At 45.2% G+C, this 18,019-nt stretch overlaps 2 protein-coding genes across 2 annotated transcripts in view; one reads left to right on the top strand and one right to left on the bottom strand.

Moving 5' to 3' along the window:
- The window catches only part of FBXO42 (F-box protein 42), a 127,943-nt gene extending 110,005 nt beyond the window's left edge, over window positions 1-17,938 (bottom strand). The window contains exon 1 of the mRNA XM_069579298.1: window positions 17,406-17,938. The gene's annotated coding sequence lies outside the window, so the exon portion shown is untranslated. The remainder of the gene's footprint in view (window positions 1-17,405) is intronic.
- Window positions 10,085-15,554, top strand: LOC138434472 (protein phosphatase 1 regulatory subunit 14C). Its single transcript, XM_069579329.1, has 2 exons — window positions 10,085-10,193; window positions 13,274-15,554. The coding sequence occupies exon 2, from the start codon at window positions 13,530-13,532 to the stop codon at window positions 14,031-14,033; it is 504 nt and encodes a 167-aa protein (XP_069435430.1). The 5' UTR covers window positions 10,085-10,193; window positions 13,274-13,529; the 3' UTR covers window positions 14,034-15,554.
- Window positions 17,939-18,019: the final 81 nt, after the last annotated feature.

The raw sequence follows: 18,019 nt of genomic DNA, 5'->3' as shown, positions 1-18,019 counted from the left end.
ACATGCAGAAACTTACAAAGCCTTAACTGCAACTAGGAAAAACTATGGAGAAGGCAGTGGCACCCCACTCCAGTGCTCTTGCCTGGAAAATCCCATGGATGGAGGAGCCTGGTGGGCTGCAGTCCATGGGGTCACGAAGAGTCGGATACGACTGAGCAACTTCACTTTCGCTTTTTACTTTCACACACTGGAGAAGGAAATGGCAACCCACTCCAGCGTTCTTGCCTGGAGAATCCCAGGGACGGGGGAGCCTGGTGGGCTGCCGTCTGTGGGGCCGCACAGAGTCGGACACGACTGAAGTGACTTAGCAGCAGGAAAAACTAATCACATCTCAAAAAGTGAGGCTTAGGTGATGCCTGACTGATGGTCTCATCGACCATGTTGCTGCCAAGGCGGTTAGAACAATTTACTTAAAAGAATAAGCTCAGGGCTGCCCTGGTGGCTAAGTGGTTAAGAATCCACCCGCCAGTGCAGGGTACATGGGTCAATCCCTGGCCAGCAAAGGCTCCACATGCTGCAGGGCAGCTAAGCCTGTGCACCACAACTTGACTGAAATCTGTGCTGTAGAGCCCATGAACTGAAACTACTGAGCCCACATACCTATAGCCTATACTCCGCAACAAAAGCCCCTGCAAGGGGAAGTCCACACATCGAGCAATATAGTAGCCCTAAGGCCTGATGCCGGGAGGGATTCGGGGCAGGAGAAGGGGACGACAGAGAACGAGATGGCTGGATGGCATCACCAACTCGATGCACCTGAGTTTGAATGAACTCCAGGAGTTGGTGATGGACAGTGAGGCCTGGCGTGCTGCGATTCACGGGGTCGCAAAGAGTTGGACACGACTGAGCGACTGAACTGAACTGAAAGCCCATGCAGCAATGAAGACCCACCGCAGCCATAAGTAAATTAATCTTTTTTTTAAGAATTGAGTTCACAGGAGGATGTATTTAAAGTATAGTTCCAGAGAGTGAACAAAACAAAATCTTTGATCTTTCAAGTTGGTCCAGACTTTAATGGTATTAGTAGTATTTTAGAGCAGAGTATTTGAACTGCTGAAAAGTGCAAGTGAAGTCGCTCAGTCGTGCCCAACTCTTTGCGGCCCCATGGACTGTAGTCTACCATACTCGTCCGTCCATGGGATTTTCCAGGCAAGGGTACTGCAGTCGGTTGCCATTTCCTTCTCCAGAGGATCGATCCAACCCAGGGATCGAACCCAGGTCTCCTGCATTGTAGGCAGACACTTTACCGTCTGAGCCACCAGGGAAGTCGTTTGAACTGCTAGTGGAATGTATATGTGAAGTGCCAGGAAGAAACCTAGCTATATGAATTGGAAACATTAGGTCAGTTCAGGGTTGGAGATGAACTTTTGGAGTCACCAACTGCGGGTGACTTACACCAGAGGCATCTTGGTAAAAACAATGGACTGAGGACAGACCAAGAGAGGATTGAAATTCCAGACACAGGAAGTCATGAACCCAGAAAGCTAGTAAGCATGTTACTGTAACTTCTAAATAAAGACTAGTAACAGTTAACTCATGACTGTAATTTATAATAATCATTAGGCATACAAATGCAACATTTCTCAACAGGAAACTCACTTTAGAAAGATTAAATAGCATGCTAAAAATATGAGAAGAAACCTACTCTGAGAAGGCATTCTAAGATAACTTGATTGTAGCAGCCAAAAGCAACACCACTAAATGATATGTTTTCAATACTGAGAGGCCTACCGGAACACGTCAGAGAGAATAAAACACAAGTTGTCTGCCTCTTCTGCTTTCATGTTTTGGCAAAAAAAAAAAAAGGATTAGAGAAGTGAGAATTATAAATCTTCTTAAGGCAGGCAGGGGCTTCCCCAGCGGCTCAATGGGTAAAGAGTCCGCCTGCAATGCAGCAGACCCGGGTTCGATCCCTGGGTCAGGAAGATCCCCTGGAGAAGGAAATGGCAAGCCACTACAGTATTCTTGCCTGGAGAAGCCCATGGACAGAGAGCCTCGTGGGCTACAGTCCATGGATCACAGAGTTAGACACAAGTGAGCACCACTGAATTAAGGCTGGCCAGACACCGCCATAATGATAACAGCTAATCCTTAGAACTTGTACTGTAGGTTAAGCATTTTCCTAAGGTTTTCAGCACAGTAACTCATTTAATCCTTACAGTTTACCTTTGAAGGAGTTGTTATTATTATCCTTTCTTAACTGGGGGAAATTGAGGCCCAGAAACCCTAAGTACCTTCCAAAGATCACACAGCACGTTAAAGTTGCAAGTGTCCAAAAACAAAACAGAGAACACTTTAGGAAGACACATAAAGTGAGTTTCTAAGGTGTTGTTAATGTATATGTCCGTCATTAAAGACTCAGGAGAACGTCAATATTCTGGCCATCCAGCTCAGGTGCAATTCTATCAACTCATGTTGATAAAACAACTAATGTTTTCACCTCACAGTGGAGGATATAGTGTTAATTGATGCTTGGAATACTGCTTTACGAGGAGGAAATACTGCCACCATTTTCACTCTATCAGATAGAAATACCAAAATTCGTATGCATCAGTGGATATTTTTCATCCTTTTGTTACCAAGCAAGGGCTCACTGTCTGCAACACACAGAAGCCAACACTATGGCACCAGCTTTTAAAAAAAGAATAACTTTTATTGTGAGTTCAGTCAACAGGAGGCAGGGCTCAGATCTGTCTCCCCGTCCAGTGTTCAGGGTGAAATGTAAGGGGTTAGGGGAATTTCAAACTTGGCAGTCTTATTGGCTAGTCTCGAAGGTCAGAAAGCCGATTGGAAGCAAGCTACTTGGACAACCGGAAGCTGGGTTTTTCTTGTTGAAGAACTTCTTGCTGGTAAAAGGCTGCAGTGGCAACAGTCTGTTTCATGAGTTCTGTAAACTGAAGATTCTAGGTCCCGGCGTCATCCTGGAGACATGGGTTCCCGTCTTCCACATGTGCAGCGCTGTCTGTAAAATAACTCAAGGCTTGGTTAATCAACAGCCTATTGCAGGAGGCAAACCAGGGTAAACAGGTCAGTGCTTTATGTGCTATTTCCCCCCTTTTTTTGGTACATTCCTCAGTCTTAAGGGAAACAGAGCAACGTCCGCTCTAGCTGTAGGAAATGCTCTCAGAGTCACAGGAATAACGCAGACGGAAGCGGCTCACAAGGCAGTCTCTACTTCCGCAGACAAAGTTGCGGGAGCGGGCGCAGCGAGTGGGAAGCGCTCCCGGTTTTCATCCCTAAAACGCAGGTTCCCTCCCCTGGTCCCTCACAGGCTGAGGACCACAGGGTCACAATCTTCCCCGAACGGCGCCTAAGATTTTATTGGTCGCTGGGGGTCATGCGTGATACTTGTAAGCTGCTGAGTCGAGGATTTATATTAAACATTTTCTCCAGCCCTTTGGTTCTTTGCCTGTGTCCAGGGTAGAGCCCACAAAACCGGCCTGCCAAGTTGTTGTTATGAGGAAGAGAAACCAGGAAGGCAAGAAAACAGAAGACCGACGAGTCACCCTCCCAGGACTCTTATTCACAAGCCAGATGCATACATAAACACACAGATAGAGATACCTTCCTATTTAGCTATTCTAAAAAAATCAATATGAATCCATTTCTTCAGTCTCTCTTCTTTGGTAGAAAAGACCATATGTTTCTTACAAGTCCCACCCCATGTTTATGATGGTCAGTGATTCTTTTCTTCGAACTCAGCATGGAATGACTTTCACGTTCAGACTCCTCCAGGAATAGAAGGTTGCTATGACAGGCTGCAGCCGACTGCTTGGTGAGAGCTGTTTCTATTCATCTTTGTATTAGGCTCCTGACACAAGGAATGAGGCAACACCCTAGCGGGGTATTTCAAGTGTGATAATAAGGGTAGTCAAGATAGACAACATGATGCCTCTCCATCTCCCAAACCACTGTCCCATCAAACTGGACAATGGGTCATCTATCCGAGTTTTCGGCCGACTCATTACCCAAGGGGGTCAGACCTTGTAAGGCCCTTGTTATTGTGCCATCAGGGGCCGTGTTGTTGGGTATGAAAGTACGACATTAACACCATACCGTAACACATACTCCTCCCTTTTCTGCCAGAATCATGTCTGAAAGTGAAAGTGAAACTCATTCAGCCGTGTCCGACTCTTTGCGACCCCATGGACTATACAGTCCGTGGAATTCTCTACGCCAGTATGCCTAAGTGGGTAGCCTTTCCCTTCTCCAGGGCATCTTCCCAACCCAAGGATCAAACCCAGGTCTCCTGCATTGCAGACAGATTCTTTACCAGCTGAGCCACAAGGGAAGCCCAGAAGCGTGTCTAAGGCCAGTCAATTTTCCCCAGGCCATTTTGCTGGCAGCATCTGTTTTGCTATTCCCCTTAGAGCATCTCTGGTATAGTTAACAAACCTCTGTTGGTTGTAGTAAATATAGTTTATCCAATCAACATTTTTGTTAATGGTGGACCACCAGAATGATACTGACTCAAACCTCGCTGCTATTTGGTTTCTAGCCTTGGAGTCATTAGGAATACCTCTAGGGACCCCAGCAGAATAAATACATAGGGATCAGATGACCCACCTGGGGCAAGGGTGTTCCTTCTGGCTCTGTGGTTAGTCTGCTTAAGAGGTGGATCCGAGGGTCGAAATGCCAGGGTGGAAAGGACAGCCAGTTGAACGAGAGTGCAGATTCCACTCCAGCTGGCCGGCAGAGTCGCAAGCAATGGTCCTCCACAACACCAGATGTCTTCCCAGGCCATAGTTCATGCAGAATCATTGTTCATCCCCTCAAAGGACCGGCCTTCACTGCACCCAGACACATTCCCCAAGAATGCTAACTGTTCCCCCCACCTAGAGAGGCGCGAGGTATAGTTTGCATTACGGAATGAGGGTTTGACAGTCTTTGGGGGTTATGCCTCGGACCCTTCACAGTCACGAACGTTAGTGACAAGGTCCTGCAGGATTTGTTACCCCGGGCCATATTGTCCTGAAAGAGGAGTATCACGCGTTCTATGCCCATAGCATCTGAGGTCCATCCGAGCGGCAATGGCACCACTGAGACTCCGGCCTACCTGTTGCGCAAGCGTAACAGTTGCTCTTATTTCAAGTGCGCACAGAATATTCAATCCATTCCAGCCAGGCATTTGTCTCCTCATAGCCTGTCTCAATTTCTACGGTCTGTTGTAAATCTTTGACCTCTAATTTATTATGTGTATGACTTGAGTTCATGGTAATCCCAGGCTATACCTTCCTATCCATCCTGGTAGGTGCCAGGGCTATAAGTTACTACCACAAATCCATTGAGTTTCATATCAATCATTCTCTGTAACGGTAATAATAGGCATAGTTCACAAAGTACTCAGCCTAGTTTTATAATAATACTAGGTTGATCATTCTTAGTATGATTTAATTGTTCCCAACATAAAGAGCTTTTAAACTTAACCATAGCCTGGTGTTAAGCATATATAGACCCATCCCATAATTGTGGGAATTTTCCTTTTAGTAGTCAAGAGGTCACATTTTCTTTGATTGAGACTTAGCTTGTTACTGAGTTTAAATGACCCTAAGAAAACACTTAAATCTATGAGCCAGGGTCAGAGCAGGAATTAGCTGACCAAGTGAGAGGATCCCATCTAGTAATATCATGAATAGAGAGAACAGGGCTGAACTCTCTTTTAAAATAAACTTTCTAGGGTCTATCCAATCAGAGCCCTGGAGAGGAGAAATCCACCAAGGTAACCCGGAAGTACTAGGCCGCAACCCGACAACTGGATTGAGCTTTAAATTAGCACAGAATCGTGTCTATGACAGAAAACGTTCGATTGATGTGCAAAGGTCCAAGGAATCAAGAAAGCGTTGTAAATGACCCTAGAATCAGGTCGGGCATCTTGGGCAAGCAGTCTACTTCTGACGTCATCGTCTTCCCATCCTCCTGCAGTTTCCTCTGTCTGAGCATCGTTTTAAGGTGAGTTTGAGGTCAGCCACTCCTCTTTATAGACCAGTCCAGTGGAGGGGCCTTTGGAAGTGGGAGTTAGTCCAAGAGTCAATTTTCCTTCAATTTCAGTGGGCATGAGCCAGTTAAGAGTAGCTGATAAAAGGTCCTTCCAGCCAGGTTGGGGACAGTTCCTTAAATTATGTCTTTTTCCAGTCTTGGTTGCAGGTCGCGAGGCATCTGATCTTTATCCAAAGACAGATTATTGAGCTAAGCTTCAGAAACAAACTGAGAGTATCCTTTAATAATTCAATTAAATTTTACATTAATATATCCTAACAGCAGAGATCTATTCAGGAAATGAGTCTTAGTAGATACAGACTGGGATTTAACACTCATTGAAACATCCTTTTCTCCCTAAAATCACCCTCATTTTTACCAAATATAACCAAATTAAGACTTGTTTACAAAGTAGGTCTGTTCTCAATAAACTTGACCTGATTATTTATATAACCATAATTGATCATAAACTTTTGTGTTTTTTTTTTGCTTTGCTGAAACTTTTATGGAGTCTCAAACTTAACTTTAAAATAAAACCTTTCAGGGGTAGGAAAGTCATCCCAAAGGCTTATCACACATTTTGACTAACAGATCTAAGTGAACTCCTCCCTTTCTCAAGGTCTCCAAAACTGAGATTTCTGTACCTATTAGTGAGATAACCTTCCTAATCTATCTGATAAAGTTACTGGAACCCTAAGAGTTTCCCATTTCTGAAGGGCTCAGATAGAGAAAAAAGGTAAATGTTTCAATTTGTTTATTAAATATCATTTTACCAAATTTCTGTTAAGTCATAATTAGTTTGAGGGGAAGGTTTCCTAAGATCTGGAAAACAGATTCAAACGAGTAATTTTTCAGAAACCATAAAAGTGATAAGCATATTTGCCAATTCATTCAGGCCTTTTGTTAATCTTTGTACAGTCATCAGGTTTCCAGCTAGAATCCTTTAATTTCTTACCCAGTTCAGAAACTTGTATTTATCCAAAAGTCCTTTCTATAAATCTTCTTGAAGAGAAAGCATTTTCATAAGAAACTCGGTTAGTGCTGTGACAACACTTTAAGATAGTAATTAGAGTATGGCAACATTTTACCTGAATATATCAGAATTTACATATAAATTGTTTCTAGGATATCTGTATTAGTAACATTCACCATACAATAGACCCGAGACTTATTGTTCACCTGACAATACTTCCCACGTAATTCAACACGGAAGTTGAACCCAATTAATGTAATATCTCCCTTTGGGATGTTTCAGGGGCCCTCTGAAGCTTCCCAAAGTTAGCTAGAAGCCAAAAGTGCTTCATAGAATGATTTAGGAAGTTTTGTCAACAAATATCAGAACGGTTTCGAGCACTCAGTCAGATGGGACTATAGGTCACTGTGAAACAATAGCTATTCACTCAGCCAAAGTAACAACATGGCATTTCAGAGGCAAATACAGAACAGACCATGTAAGAGGCAAATAAACTTAAATCTACTGTCAAATGCAGTTCAACATCTGAAGAAAGTGTGTCCTTTTAACAGAGAGAAAAGCCAAATTCAAGTTTTTGCGCCAGCTTATTTTTAGTCATTAACAGTCCCAAATTTCTTTAGCTTCTTTGTAAGGGGAAACTAATGTTCAGTAATAAATGTTTCAAAATCTTACTCTATTTGGAAATGAGCTAGCTACTCAGTGAACTTCCATCACTTAGTTTAGCACAACCCAATTCAAGTTACCCCAATTTGGACAGACTATTTCAGACAGACATTCCTAAAGCATAATTATTCTTAATAGTTTATCTAAAAGCTCATATCTCATTTACATTTTTTTGAAGTTTATTCACTCAAAAAGACCATAGTTTTCTTACATAGCTGCTTCTTGCTGAGTAGCAGCATTATTATAACAGATTATTATAGCAGATTATTATAACAGGAATCAAATTGTTTTTGCACTCGATTGTAAACATTCACAAGTTCCTGCTTTGAATTCTAAAGTCTCAGGCAATCATCATGAGAGTGGGGGAGGTCTTTTTAAATATACGAGACAGATAATAAGAAAAAAAATTGGTGGGTAAAAAGATTAACCCTATGACACACAGAACTATGACTCCTAATTTTAACAGTCCTCCAAAAACATACCTTATTCTTTAGGAGTCCATGAAACCAAGAAACAGAAATGCAAGAAAGCAAAATGGCTGTCTGAGGAGGCCTTACAAATAGCTGTGAAAAGAAGAGAAGTGAAAACCAAAGGAGAAAAAGAAAGATATACCCATTTGAATGCAGAGTTCCAAACAGCAAGGAGAGATAAGAAAGCCTTCCTCAGCGATCAATGCAAAGAAATAGAGGAAAACAATAGAATGGGAAAGACTAGAGATCTCTTCAAGAAAATTACAAGGGAACATTTCATGCAAAGATGGGCACAATAAAAAACAGAAATGGTATGGACCTAACAGAAGCAGAAAATATTAAGAAGAGGTGGCAAGAATACACAGAACTAGACAAAAAAGATCTTCACGACCCAGATAATCATGATGGTGTGATCACTCACACTCACCAAGAGCCAGACATCCTGGAATGTGAAGTCAAGTGGGCCTTAGGAAGCATCGCTATGAACAAAGCTAGTGGAGGTGATGGAATTCCAGTAGAGCTATTTCAAATCCTGAAAGATGATGCTGTCAAAGTGCTGCACTGAATATGTCAGCAAATTTGGAAAACTCAGCAGTGACCACAGGACTGGAAAAGATCAGTTTTCATTCCAATCCCAAAGAAAGGCAATGCCAAAGAATGCTCAGACTACCGCACAATTGCACTCATCTCACATGCTAGTAAAGTAATGCTCAAAATTCTCCAACCCAGGCTTCAGCAATACGTGACCTATGAACTTCCAGATGTTCAAGCTGGTTTTAGAAAAGGCAGAGGAACCAGAGATCAAATTGCCAATATCTGCTGGATCATTGAAAAAGCAAGAGAGCTCCAGAAAAACATCTATTTCTGCTTTATTGAATATGCCAAAGCCTTTGACTGTGTGGATCACAGTAAACTGTGGAAAATTCTGAGAGATGGGAATACCAGACCACCAGACCTGGTTTCTTGAGAAACCTGCTCCCCTGTATGCAGGTCAGGAAGCAACAGTTAGAACTGGACATGGAACAACAGACTGGTTCCAAATAGGAAAAGGAGTACATCAAGGCTGTATATTGTCACCTGCTTATTTAACTTATATGCAGAGTATATCATGAGAAACACTGGGCTGGAGGAAGCACAAGCTGGAATCAAGATTGCCAGGAAAAATATCAATAACCTCAGATATGCCAATGACACCACCCTTATGGCAGAAAGTGAAGAGGAACTAAAAACCTCTTGATGAACGTGAAAGAGAGTGAAAAAGTTGGCTTAAAGCTCAACATTCAGAAAACGAAGATCATGGCATCCAGTCCCATCACTTCATGGGAAATAGATGGGGAGACAGTGGAAACAATGGCAGACTTTATTTCTGGGGCTCCAAAATCACTGCAGATGGTGATTGCAGCCAAGAAATTAAAAGACGCTTACTCCTTGGAAGAAAAGTTATGACCAACCTAGACAACATATTAAAAAGCAGAGACATTACTTTGCCAACAAAGGTCTGTCTAGTCGAGGTTATGGTTTTTCCAGTGGTCATGTATGGATGTGAGAGTTGGACCATAAAGAAAGCTGAGTGCCGAAGAATTGATGCTTTTGAACTGTGGTGTGGAGAAGACTCTTGAGAGTCCCTTGGACTGCAAGGAGATCCAACCAGTCCATCCTAAAGGAGAGCAGTCCTGAGTGTTCACTAGAAGGACTGATGCTGAAGCTGAAACTCCAATCCTTTGTCCACCTGATGTGAAGAGCTGACTCATTTGAAAAGACCCTGATGCTGGGAAAGATTGAGGGCAGGAGGAGAAGGGGACAACAGAGGATTAGATGGTTGGATGGCATCACCAACTCAATGGACATGGGTTTGGGTGGACTCCGGGAGTTGGTGATGGACAGGGAGGCCTGGCATGCTGCGGTTCACGGAGTCGCAAAGTCAGATACGACTGAGCAACTGAACTTAACTGAAACCATGTTATTTCAAACATTTTTAGTGATTGAGTATTTATTTATATAGGCCTGGACCAGACTTCTGGACAGAAGCTGTCTACTTTGAAGATGTCCTCATCTCTTCCCAGCCAGGTGGAGTCTTAGCTGTCCTGTTTCTAGATGAAAAGTAACTGAAGGTCAGTTAAGGGTTCACAAGTGTAATCAGGGGTCAAGAAATCAGTAAGGGGTTTCCAGGCCCCACCAGTATTAAGGCGGCTGGTATGCTTACTTTCTCCTGTCCATAAAGAGTGTGCCCTGTTTGAGAACTGTAAAGGGGACAGGGAGCTGCTGGTTAGAAATGGGTACTATTTTTACTCAGGAGTGGTATACCCAGGGTTTAACTCTGTGTAAACAGAAGAACTTCACAGGGTCTATCCACCTGGGCCGCAGCTGCTCTTCAGCGATGCACTGTTTCCGAGTTTCAGGAGGACCCACTTCCCTGGGCTTCTGCATTGAAAGGAATGTCTGTGGGAAACATTAGCCAGCTACAGAATAAGACAGCGCCGAGAGACTCTGCACATTCTACACTATCTAATCATGTTACAGTGGGGTCACTTTCAAGACTGCAGTGCTACTCAGCCTTAAGGCAGCGTCTCCCATGTAACAGTCCATAGGCGCTCAAGCGGCCTTTGCTTCTAGGGGCCATTCTTACCCTCCCCAAAAGGGCAACTGTTAAGACCGCATCTCAAGTGAAGTTGGCTTCCTGACATACTTTGAGGGCTCCATCAAGCATGTAACTTCTATTGTAGCCCAAGGGCCCCGGAGACCCCTTGAGTTACCCCAGCTATGAAATCTCCTCTGCTGTCACTTTGAATTGAAAGAGGCAACCCCAAACGAGGGCTAGTTTCTTTCAGTAAGGCCTTTTTACCTAGGAAGCTCTCTCTCTGGTGTGGAAAATCTTCAACCCATTCTGTGAGGGTGTCCACAAATACCAGCAAATACCTATAATGTCCCATGGCTCTTGGCACAACAGTAAAGTCTATTTGCCAATCACCTCCTGGTTCTGCTGGAGGTGGCCCAGTTTTAGGGTTGTTTCTGGTGCAAATCAGGCGGTTTTGTATTATCTTTTGAATGGTCCTTTGCATTTATGGACTAACAATAAACTTTTGTAGACAATGATAGGTCGTATCCTTCCTATAATGGGTTCCTTGATGTAGTTGAGTATAATTCTTCCCATTAAATGCTGCAATCTAAGCACTAGTTCCTGTTCATTATATATCCAGCCTCTTCGTTTGTTACTCATCATCATCCAAGTCTCAAAAGTCAACATAAAATCCCCATTCATCATCTCTCTCTAGATCCACTTCTGAAAACTGATCGGTCAGGTCAGGCCGAGGACACTGTTCTTCAGTTACTTGCATACAGTCGTGAGCAGGTCCTTCTGTTGCCCCAGGGAGCAGAGTGGCTGGGTTTAAAGCAGACACCTCCTTTAATGTCACGTTCGGGCTGTTACACAGGATGGCTCGGCATTTTCCTAGCCTCTTTGCAGGAAGCACACATCCGCCCTTTCGCTCAAGTAAAGGCTGCACACGGTGCGGGGTGTGCACACTGGTAGGACCGCCCTTGGTGAACTTTTCAGCTTCCTGTAAAAGGTCACAGGTCGCAGCCACAGCCCGGAAGCAAACTGGCCATCCTTGACTTACAATATCCAATTGTTTGGAAAAGTAAGCTACTGGCCTTCTGACAGTATCTAAATTTTGAGTTAGCACTCCAAGACTCACACCCTGTCTTTCATGCACAAAAAGGTCAAATGGCTTTCTAATGTCCAGGAGACCAAGGGCTGGGGCTGTTGAAATTTTCTCCTTGATAGTATGGAATGACTCAAGGCATTCAGCAGTCCAGTTTAACGGCTCATTGACACTTCTTTTGAGAGCCTCATAGAGAGGTTTGACTATGAGTCCAAAGTTAGGAATCCAAATACGACAAAACCCAGCCTTTCCCAAGAACCTTTTCAGTTGCTTTCTGGTGGTGGGCACGTTCACCCCAGCTATTGCCTCCCTTCGATCTGGCAACAGATTTCTCTGTCCTTTTGACAACTCGACTCCTAGATACTGTACAGTTGGTTGAGAAATTTGTGCCTTTTCTTTGGAGACTTTATATCCCCGGTCTGCCAAAAAGTTTAAAGTGAGGACTGTATTTTGGTCTGAAGCTTCCTTAGTTTTACTAGCAATTAGTATATTACCCACATACTGGAGTAAGATTCCTTCATTTAATTGGAGATCCTTCAAGTCCTTCAAAAAGGCCTCCACAAAGATGGTGGTGGCATTTTTAAACCCTAGTGGAAGGACTGTCCAGCAATACTGCTGCTTTACGTTTGTCTCTGGATCATCCCACTCGAATGCAAACAGTTTCTGGGATTCAGGACTGAGGGGTATGCAATAAAAGGCATCTTTTAAGTTCAGAACTGTAAACCAGCAAAAGTCTCCAGATAAATCTGTAAACAAAGTATAAGGATTTGGCATCACTGAAGGTATATCTTCTACAATTTGGTTGATAGCTCGCAAATTCTGCACAAAAAGATACTCTCCAGTCCCAGGTTTTTGTACTGGCAAAATAGGAGTGTTATATGGGGATTGACATGGTTGAATTAATTGGTATTTAAGAAAGGTGTTTATCAGAGGCTTTATGCCTTCCTTTACATCCCTTTTCAAAGGAGGCTGCTTTAACTTTGGAACCTGGGCACCTGGACGGAGTTTTACTACTACTGGGTCAGCTGTCTTGGCTCTTCCTGGTGTCCCATTAGCCCAAACATCTGCTCTTATCTTTTGTAAAATTTCTTCAGGGACATCTGATGGAGTCTTGTTTCCCAATTGTAATGGTGCAGCTTGGAGGGTGAAATCTTGACCTGGGAGTACTCTGGCGTCTACTTTTTCTGCTGAGAAACCCACTTGGTCATTTAAATTTTTTAGCACCTCTTGTCCTGATGAGGGACTATGACATTCAGGCTCATACATAAAGCTGTACTTTATAGATGTTTTCTCTATGTGACATTGGAGCCTCTGTAGAAAAGGTTTCTGAGCAACTTCCCCAGATACACCATTGATGGATGTTGTCTTGGGGAAGAGGGGGCCCCATCTGTTTTTGGGACACTCCCGTTTCCAATGTCCTTCCTGTTTACAAAAGGCGCATTGTTGTGGCCCAACAAATGGATGACCTTTTCGGTTGCGTTTTGGAGGTCCCCGGGGTCTTGGCAGTGGCCGTTTGTTCTTTCTTGCAGATGTCCTGCTGGGCCTTGACTGGTTACGGCCGAGCAGAGCAGCCTTCCTCAAGATGCATTCCTCCTGCTTTTCTCGAACCTTGAGTCGGTCTCTGAACACTTCAAGAGCAATCGCAAGTCCCTGGAGCTGGCGGCGGCGAGGAGCAGGTGCCGTTGAAGCCTTCGCATGCCGCTGCCCGGCCCGAGGTGGTAGCGGCGCCCGGCGCTCCGCCTGCCCTCCTCCCGGACGCACTTCGGCTCCTACGCGCGCGGGGACATGTCGGTGGCGACGGGCAGCAGCGAGGCGGCCGGCGGGGCCGCGGGCAGCGGTGCGCGGGTTTTCTTCCAGAGTCCCCGGGGCGGTGCCGGCGGCAGCCCGGGCTCGAGCAGCGGCTCGGGCTCCTCCCGGGAGGACTCGGCGCCCGTGGCCACCGCGGCTCCCGCCGGGCACGTTCAGCAGCAGCAGCAGCAGCAGCGGCGCCACCAGCAGGGAAAAGTGACGGTAAAATACGATCGCAAGGAGCTTCGGAAACGGCTCGTGCTGGAGGAGTGGATCGTGGAGCAGCTGGGACAGCTGTATGGCTGCGAGGAAGAAGAAATGCCCGATGTGGAAATTGACATTGATGATCTTCTTGATGCAGACAGTGAAGAAGAGAGGGCTTTAAAATTACGAGAAGCTCTTGTAGACTGCTACAAACCAACAGAGGAGTTCATTAAGGAGCTGCTCTCTCGGATAAGAGGCATGAGGAAATTGAGCCCCCCACAGAAGAAGGCTGTATAATTCCAGCCCAGGTGGAACTCTGCTGGAGATGCAGGGAGGAATTTGGACTTCACGAAGACTTTTCTTAAAGAACTGTTGTCCTTATGAGCAACTTTTTTGGGGGTGGGGAGGGGTGATATCTATTAGACATTTATTCAAGAGTGTTCCTTTTTTGGTTTTTAAAGGTTTGGTTGGTGTAATATTTTAATAGTAAAGATATCACAGACTCTGGCTTCAGCCCAACCAGAGAGCATCAAATCAGGCAGACATGCAAGGAGGGGCTGGACCAGGCAGCATCTTCTTGGAGAAACCAGATATTAAGGACCTAATGATACAGGGATGATGGTTTTCTTACAGCTAGTTTGGTAATACTTTTTTCTTGAGTTGTACATTTGACACAAAGGTCAAATTTCTTGTACTTGTATATATCTACAGGCAACTAAGTTAAAATGTGGATGTGAGTTTTATTTCACATGGATGGAATAAACTTGTGGTCATCCTTTAATTGGAGGTCACGACATGTGTGTTTTCAAAAGGCCGCTAGGTCTTCTCATGTGAGTGCTGGAGACCGCCAATGTTCACTTTCTGCACCAAAGTGAAAAGAACTCAGCGTATCCGTTATTTTAATGAGCTACACTACGACAATGTGGAGTTGGTCAAGAGCTTAATTTATGGACTTTGTATTATTCTGTTAATCGGGATGCTTCGCCAGGTCATGTACTTATTGCCTCATTTGTGGTATTTTAAAGTTTTCTGAACCCTTTCTTTGAATGGCTATTCGAATTTCTCGAGAAACGTTCACACTATCTGAGGGGTGTTTGGCGGTGGAACCAGGAAGCGCCGTGTAGCAATTCATTCTGTGCTTTCTACCAAATACCATATATTATTCTCTCTCCATGAAAGCAGGTCATAAGGAAGTGAGCAGATTCAATATCTTCCTCCTTAGAAGTAGATCTGGGCACTTCTGTGCCTGGGGGGCATCAGACCAGAGTGGGTGAGCTGAGCGATGAGTGGGTGTACAACTGAGAAAACCTCCGCTCTTCTGGAGAAAGTCGATGCAGGAGCATTGGCTGGTTTGGAAGTGTGGTAGAGATTTCCTTTCTGGCTTCTCTCAGTGGCTTATGGTGAGGACTCTGGCCCTAATTGTGCACCCTGATCTGATCCCTTTGCTTGGAGCTGAGCCTGGGGCACCTGCTGAGCCCCTCTCAGTTTTATACCAGCTCCTTGGAGAAGGATCAAAATGCAGTTGGATGTGGGTGGGGTCAAAGGTCAGAGTAGAAACTCTTGGCGTCCTCCAGGAAGCCCCCACTGCCTCCCATAGAAACCCCCTCCCTACTGTAAGGTGTCTCTAGGTGGCCCTGTCAGAGGACAGGGGTCAGGCATTTTATATCAAGGGTGCTCTGAACATATTTTATTTTTTAAAAGAACTATGTTTGTGAATTTTATGTACACTGGCAAGCTTTGAAAATGTATTTAATTTTGTAATGTTTACCAATGATTTATTTACAAGCTATTTACTCAAATAAACAAAGCTGCTTACAACTCTGAAAAAAAAAAAAAAAAGAGCAATCGCAAGCAACTGAGCCGTTGGCAACCATGGTCCCTCTTCTAGCTGCTGTAGTTTGCTTCTTATATCTGGGGCACTCTGACTGATAAAGGTTAAATTGACCAGTCCCATGTTATTTGGGTGTTCTGGATCAATATCAGTATATTTTCGGAAAGCCTCATGAAGCCTTTCAAAAAAGGGATATGGGCCCTCCTCCTGCCCTTGCCTTACATTCTGGACCCTCTTGAAGTTGTTGGCCCCCTTTTGTAGTCCAATCATTAAACAATCTTTATAATGATCCAGCCTTGCTTGATCTCCTGGATCACTGGGATCCCATCCTGGTTCAGCTCCAGGAAGAGCCTGCTCTGCTGAAGTTCTGATTGGACCCTCTGGGTGTATCTCACGGAGCCTTTCAGCCTCCTCACGGGCCTTCTCTAATACCATGCTGCGCTCCCCTGGACTGAGGAGACTATTCAAGAGGACCTGTATCGCAGCCCAGTTAGGATGATAAACAGCAAAAATGCCTTTAAAGAGACGCTCCATCTTCCTGGGATCATCCTGATAAGATGGCATTTTAGCTTTATAATTAAATAAATCTATTCCTGATAAACCATAATGGATCACTCCATGTGCTCCGGATTGGCCTTGGTCATCTAAGCCAGCTGGGACCTGCCTGAACAGAGACCGCTTTGCCTGAGGTAGAGTGTTCCCTGGGCCAAACTGAGTACCCTGATGGGGACAGAGAAGGGAGACTGTGCCTTCGTGCCCATCTGCTAAGAGTGAGCACAGAGCCGGGCCAGCAGCCTGAGGAAGACTGGTAGGCCCCTTGGCACTGCCTGCAGGAAGGCCCGCTTCACAAGTCGAGGGAGCCACCAGAGGTGTGGACGAGAGGGCTAACACAAGAGCTGGCGAGGGAGGGGGTACCGAGGGAGGGGCTACTGAAGCAGGCGCTGAGGGACAAGGCGCTGAGGCAGGGGCAGACCGTCGGGCTACTGGAGGAGGCGCTGGGGGACGAGGCGCTGGGGGACAGGCTACTGGAGGAGGCGCCGAAGCAGCGGCAGGCCATAGGGCTACTGCAACAGGTGGCGATGAAGGGACCAGATCACCATCTGACCTTGACTCCGGTAAAAGAGACCTTTCCTGACGGTCTTCCCTCTGACCCATCGTGATCGTGTTCTCATTAATTTCCTTATACCAATTTCTCCTCTGATATAAAGTCATAAATGATTGTACATACTGGATTTCTTCCCATTTTTTCTGTCTCTTACAAAACAAGTCTAGTTGTAAAATAGTATTATAGTTCAAAGACCCATTCTGGGGCCACTTTTCCCCTGACTCCAGCTGATATGTGGGCCAGACAGTGTTACACAAGTAAAGCATTTGCTTCTTTTTCATCGGCTTAGAGCTAACCCTCGACCAACGTTGAAGAACACGTTTCAAGGGAGTGTTGTCAGGTACGCTGTTCCCATTCCCCATTTTAGAAGGGTTTTTTTCTTCAGGATGACCACAGCAAAATGGCAGAATACAGATTCAATAAAGTTTTTCTGTGACCATCCAATTTAACCCTACTAACCAATTCCTAACAAATGAAACAATCAGACCCTGACAAAGAAAGTTAAGGGCCTGGGACTCTAATCCGAGTTTTTGAGTACCTCAGCGACTGTAAGCGTTTTCATTTTTTTGGCCGGCTCCTGGGATCTTAGTTCCAAGACGAGGAACTGAATCTCCGCTCTCCGCAGGCGCTGTAACCTTTTATACAGTCTCCCTTAGAGTGGGACTCTAACCCATAACCGTGATGCAGTCAATGGACAATTTATACACAAGCGCGTTTTTACGAGGCTACTCACCCCAAAGATCCAGGAGCTGTTTCTTTCCCCCAAAATGAAAGGAGCGCGGAGGAGCCTGGAGCGCCTCTGCGGCTGGAAGCAGGAACCCGACAGCAGCCCCCAGACAAACCGCGTCTAGGTGTCCACCCAGGGCCTGTGCCGAGGACCTACACCCAGCCCGGGGCCACAGGGCCTCAGCCAGACGACCACACGGTCGTCTTTCGAGAAAAGAAAGAGCTTTGTTGCGAGGTCGACCAGCAAGGAGACAGGAAACTGGGCTGAAACCTGTCTCCCCGCGCCGCGGTTTGGGGCAAAATTGAAGGAGTTAGGGAAAATTCAAACTTGGCACAAGCTGATTGGCTAGTTTTCAAAGCAGTCCATATATGGTTAACAAGGTGCCACGGCAGACGGAAGCCGGAGTTTCCTTACTGAAGGACTTCTTGCTTCACCTGGTTGGGGGATCCGATGGCAACCACTTCTGCTGCGGTTCCCTAGACTGAAGATGCTTGGCTCCGTGGGCATCCTGGAAACACGGGTTCCCGTCTTGCACATGCGCAGTGCTGTCTCTGTAAGCCCTCAAGGTTTGCTTAAGTGAAGTCGCTCAGTCGTGTCCGACTCTTTGCGATCCCATGGAC

The sequence above is a fragment of the Ovis canadensis genome, chromosome 2 (assembly GCF_042477335.2).
Source record: "Ovis canadensis isolate MfBH-ARS-UI-01 breed Bighorn chromosome 2, ARS-UI_OviCan_v2, whole genome shotgun sequence".
Taxonomy (NCBI): domain Eukaryota; kingdom Metazoa; phylum Chordata; class Mammalia; order Artiodactyla; family Bovidae; genus Ovis; species Ovis canadensis.
The sequence above is the reverse complement of the archived record's forward strand: the minus strand, read 5'-3'. Positions and strand labels throughout refer to the sequence as shown.

Coding starts and splice junctions, on each gene's coding strand:
- LOC138434472 (XM_069579329.1), top strand. CDS start 13,530: ATGTCGGTGGCGACGGGCAGCAGCGAGGCGGCCGGCGGGGCCGCGGGC.